This window comes from Octopus bimaculoides, chromosome 5 (genome assembly GCF_001194135.2).
Source record: "Octopus bimaculoides isolate UCB-OBI-ISO-001 chromosome 5, ASM119413v2, whole genome shotgun sequence".
Taxonomy (NCBI): Eukaryota; Metazoa; Mollusca; class Cephalopoda; order Octopoda; family Octopodidae; genus Octopus; species Octopus bimaculoides.
In genome coordinates this window covers 107,165,216-107,170,879 of record NC_068985.1, presented here as the reverse complement: position 1 = coordinate 107,170,879, position 5,664 = coordinate 107,165,216, and the positions used below count along the sequence as shown (strand labels likewise).

Here is a 5,664-nt window from a genome sequence, read left to right as displayed (position 1 = left end):
GACCAGTAATCAGGCCATAGTTCTGTCGCTGAATCAAATGCAGCAAATGGTAGAATCGACACCGTTGTCGAAGCAGCTGAAAAATAGCCACTAGGATCGCCTTCAACTTGTCGAGCACCAAACAGTTTTAACAGAGCGTCCATATCTCTCTGATGTTGTTGCATTTGCTTGTCCATTTGTTCCCTAAACAATTTAATAAGCTCTACTGTCTGTTTTTCAGCCATTGTTATTACGATGAATAATCTTACGGTAAAGCAAGCATGTATCCTATCGGCGACGCCAATAAACTCTGCTGTATTTCCCTCGGGAGACTCGCAGAGATAACACAACGAGTTGTACAATTTAATTATTACATTTATTATTCAATTACATACAAAGAACGCACTCGCCCAATGTTCGTTACGAATAAACAAGAATCATGTCCGCCATATATATCAATGACATTTTACTACCCCAGTCCTTCAAAACAACAACAATGAAACAATGAACTCAGACGAACCACATGACACACGGAACGTCAGACGAATTACATATCTAACAGTCCATATAACATATATGTATGTATGTATGTATGTATGTATGTATATATGAGAGGGCTTCTTTCAGTTTCCGTCTGCCAAATCCACCTACAAGGCTCGAGGCTATAGTGGAGCTGAAACCGGAACCATATGGTTGGGAAGAAGCTTCTTACTACACAATTATGCCTGCGTCTATATGTGTGTGTGTGTGTGTGTGCTTGCGTGTGCGTGTGTGTGTGTGTGCGCGAGAGAGAGAGTGGGTATTTGTGTTTGTGTGTGTGGAGGTGATCATACATGCCTATATGGTGTGTACGCATATTTTTACATGAACGAGAATCACTAAGGATGTGTACGGTGAAATAATTTTGTTTGTATTTATATATCGATGGACTATTGTATATACGTATATTTGAGTATGCCTGTATATGGTGTTTATAAGAATGTATGTGTATAGGGATGTATGTATGAATGTATGGGTGATTCCCTCACCTCCTCTCCCCTCAATATTTATCAAATCTGTTTTATATATATGGCCGTCTAAGTATCCGCAAGTCAGGAAAAACATGCATTCGTATATCTGTCTACTGAATGAGTATATTAATTGAAGTATACAGTATTATCTGTCTGTTACGGCCGATCCTACCAATCGGTTTCGCACTGGGTGTTAGGACAAAGTATTCAGTTGTTAATACAAGCAGATCCGCCAAGTGTCAAAGCCATCCTTGACTTCATAGCAGATAGCACAAAGCTTTATGTGGCTGTTGAGGAGAGAAAACCGAGCTGTCACTTGTGTTGGAACATAAATCGCCTCAAAGCCTATTGCCAACAGCAAAGGAAACGACGGCAACCACCACCACCACCACCACAACAACAACAACAACAACAACAACAACCAATACAACAACGACGGCAAAAATAGCACCAACAGCATCAATTGCGAACAAATTGTTCCCTTTTTCGCACGTGTGCACAACCCTAAAAGAGAATCATTTGACCATTGACAAGGAATCTGTTAACCAGCGCAAAGGATCGTGTTCGTGGAATTGAAAATGTGTTTGCCACTTGAAGAAGTATTGAAGCAGCTTGCTCCAGAAAGAATACTCGAATTTTTGAAAGGCAACGGCATTATTGCCACCTGTAAAACGTGCATTTGCACACACGATATGACTTTGAAGAAGTCGGCCAGATCGCTGGATGGATTTGTGTGGCAGTGTGTGGCAGTGCGGAAATTGTAAGAAAAATATTTCAATAAGGACAAAGACTTTTATGGAAAAGTCAAAGTTGTCCTTACAGAAAATATTTCACATTGTCTTCCATTTCGTGTTCGAGGCACCTATATCTACTGCGGCTTTTTACACCGGAGTAGATAATAAAACTGCGATCCAGTGGTCCATGTCATGAGGTAGAAATAGATGAGAGCTTGCTCTTTAAAAGGAAGAGCCACGTATGGAGAATAGGCCATCAAACGTGAGTTGTCGGGTGCTATGACACCACTGTGAAAAAAAGGGTTCCCTCAATGTGTGCCTGATAGAAGCGCAGCAACACTTGAAGCCGTTATTATTGAAAATGTGTTACCGGGTACTATAGTACATACTGACAAATGGGCCAGCTATAGGAATCTACAACAGCTGGGTTACATACACAGAACGGTTAACCACTCAACGAATTTCGTCGACCCTGAAACTGGCGCTTGTACGAATCACACTGAGGCCTATTGGTCCCGTTTTAAAAGACGGCTGAAGTATGTGACTGGATCATCGGGTGACGTGAAATGGTCCCTCGTTGATGAGTCAATGTATCGAGAAATGTATGGATTTACTGCGAAGAAAAACTTTGAGAATTTCTATACATTTCTCGAACACATTGCGGAAGTTTATCCTCCCTAAACTCCACCAGCACGGCTTCTCCGAACACACTTCTCGACAAAACTCATATTTCTGAAAAAGAAAAAAGAAAAAAAACACGCTCTAATTTCATATAACTGCGGGAAATTACTCTGAAAGAAATCTCTGCAGAAAGGTGAGTAGATTGATTACACATTTCTTGCTTTATGTTATCGCAGTTTTGTGAGATTTGGCTGTTATTTCTAGCATGTAAATAGCCTGCTTGAGGGGGAGGGGGATTGAAATTTTTCAAACAATTTTTTTTCAGAATCTTAATCTCCCTATTTTTTTACGCATTTTGCAAAAAAAAAAAAGAGAAAAAATTCCGGAAAATATGAAAAATGAGGAAATGGGGGAGGGGTGAATCGAAATTTTGAATTTGAGATTTTTGAAAAAAATTTTTCAGAATCGGAATCTCCATAGCCTAAAACGTGAGATTCCGTAAAAAAAAAAAAAATAAATGAAGGGGGAAAGGTTCAGATTACATATTGTCCATCTGGACCGAAACTTTATTCAATTTTCGCAAAAAAAAAAAAAAAAAAATGTCGAACAGGAGCCCTGTGTGAGAATGGTGCGAAAAAGAACGTCTTGTCATTAGCGTTTGATTGTAGTGAGGAGCATTTACCGTCTGTAGTTGAATATAACATTATATAAACACGACCGCACCGTTTCGTGTGTTGCGCATGTTGATGTTAACCAGCATGCTGACCAACAAAGTTGTCCCTTTCATTCGATCTCACTCCCTTTCTTCTATCACCAACAAATACTTATGTAGATGTCTACACCGTACCAATGTGTTCGAAGCAGGTATGTCTTGCTCTACTTACTTTTATCATTAATACTTGTGTTATGTTTTAATTTCCATGGAAGTTCTCCGATTGTGATACTTGTTTTCATTCAAACCAAGGTCAATTCTGACCGAGCACATCTATGATTAACGATGTTCTAACCAGGACCGTCTTAGCAACATCATAGCTCCCTGGGTAATTCAGGGCACTAAGTCCTCTAGTATTTAGCATTTATTGACAGCGTGCTACAAAATACATAAATAAAAATAGAGCCCCTAGACCTATATGGAGCCCTGGGTAACTGCGCAGTGTGTCCATGCCCTAAGGCAGCACCGGTTCTAGCCGTGGTTATCCTGTTCAAAGTAAGACAGCATAACTAAAGTTCCTTCCCCAACTTTATTTCTTCATAACTTTTTGGATTCCTTTTCAAAGGAGTAGATTGTGATTATGCTGATGACATTAAAAAAAAAAAAAAAATTGAAAGAACTTCAGATCATTCTCTTCTTCCTTCCAACTTTGTTTCTTCATAATTCTCCTTAAAATGCATGTTTTTAAATGACATTTCGCAGAAATACGATTACGTAATGTTGATGTTTCAAGTATAAAAGTCTGAAGAGAAAAAGTGAAAAATGATAGTCACACAGAAATTAGCGATAACGAGGTCAGGACGATGTAGAGAAAGTACAATCCGAAACTTCTCTAATATTCAAAAAAAAAAAAAAAAAAAAAAAAAAAAAAAAAAAAGAAAGAAAGAAAAATTATCAACATAATTCTGAGGTACATCCTCGAAAACTGTTTCTGTAAAATGTATTAGAAATTATGCATTTCTCAGAAAGTTAAAGGAAACAAAATCTGGGTAAGCACACCAAACTGTAGTTATATCTATCTTACATGTGCTTCCTTTTTTAGGATAACAATGATTTTTAGGGAGTATTTAGATGCTATTTCAAGCATATCGAACGACTGCGTAAAGGCAAAGCAAGGTCTGCGCTGATCGAACAGATATATAAAATATAAGACTTTCTAACTGTAGCTACGCAGATTTTATTATTATTATTTCCTGGCTTAATGTATCTACAATGAGTCCATCTCTTTTTAAAGATGCAGGATGTGATATGATGGAGCTTTAGCTGCTCTTTCTAACAAGATGAATGAATACATAAAGCGTTGGGGAATCCCTCTCTCATTTACCTGCATTCAGCTTTGAGATCGTCCGCAATCGAAGTCTCATATAAAATAAATGCGGTTCAAGCTTTGAGACCAAAACAGTAACCTATCTGACACTTAAAAGGAAGTCTTTTTGTATGTTGATCGTACATTAACCAATGAAATTGGTAGTAATCAAGGTTTTTCGTGTATTTTTAACTAATCTGACCTCCGACATGCTTGTTTAGTATAAGTTGCGTACCATTGAGGTAAAGTTGTCGAATCTACGTTATCAGCGATCTCCGATACAAACCGAAAGGGACCACATAGAAACAATATGTTGTATTGTGTATTATTGTTTATAAAGCATACCATAAAACGGTAATTAAGTCACTGGAATTAATCGTAATAAACAAGCTCACTCGTAGGTTTAATATAAAGTATTATTTCCACCGTGCTAAGGCAGCGAGCTGGCAGAAACGTTAGCACGCCGGGCGAAATGCTTAGCGGCATTTCGTCTGCTGTTACGTTCTGAGTTCAAATTCCGCCGAGGTCGACTTTGCCTTTCATCCTTTCGGGGTCGGTTAAATAAGTGCCAGTTACGCACTGGGGTCGATATAATCGACTTAATCCCTTTGTCTGTCCTTGTTTGTCCCCTCTATATTTAGCCCCTTGTGGGCAATAAAGAAATAAGAAACGTTAGCACGCCGTGCGAAATGCTTAGCGGTATTTCGTCTATCTTTACACACACACACACACACATATAAATGATGGGCTTTTTTCAGTTTCTGCCTACCATTTCCACTCACAAGGTTTTCGTTGACCTGGTGTTACAGTAGTAGAAGACACCCTGGGTACCAGCCATGCAGAGGGATTGGACCTAGAACCACATGGTTGGGAATGAAACTTACTACACAGTCGTGCCTGCGCCAATGTATATAAATACATATAGATATATATTCTGCCGAGATCGACTTTGCCTTTCATCCTTTCGGGGTCGATAAAATAAGTACCTGTTACCCACTGGGGTGATGTAATCGACTAGGATTGGAACACGAACTTCAACTAGCCCCCTTCTCCAAAATTTTTCAAGGCCTTGTGCCTAGTGTAGAAATAATTATTTCCATCATATGTGTAGAATCCTCAAATGTCTATAAAAATTCTAAAGTGTGATGTTTTATCTCTATAAAATATACCATGTAATTGTGTAATTAACAGAGTTTAACTAATCTTGTAAGTACTTATGTAACATGACGATTTATTTGTAAATTGGGTGAACTGAGTGGCTGTGTGGTAAGTAGCTTGCTTACCAGTCACATGGTTCTGGGT

The 5,664-nt window shown here is 38.6% G+C and overlaps 1 protein-coding gene across 1 annotated transcript in view; it reads left to right on the top strand.

Annotated features, from left to right (window-relative positions):
* The first annotated feature begins 3,033 nt into the window (after positions 1-3,033).
* Positions 3,034-5,664, top strand: part of LOC106879590 (cysteine desulfurase) — an 18,764-nt gene continuing 16,133 nt past the window's right edge. The window contains exon 1 of the mRNA XM_052967922.1: positions 3,034-3,208. Coding sequence (XP_052823882.1) covers positions 3,085-3,208 — 124 coding nt within the window. The 5' untranslated portion in view covers positions 3,034-3,084. The remainder of the gene's footprint in view (positions 3,209-5,664) is intronic.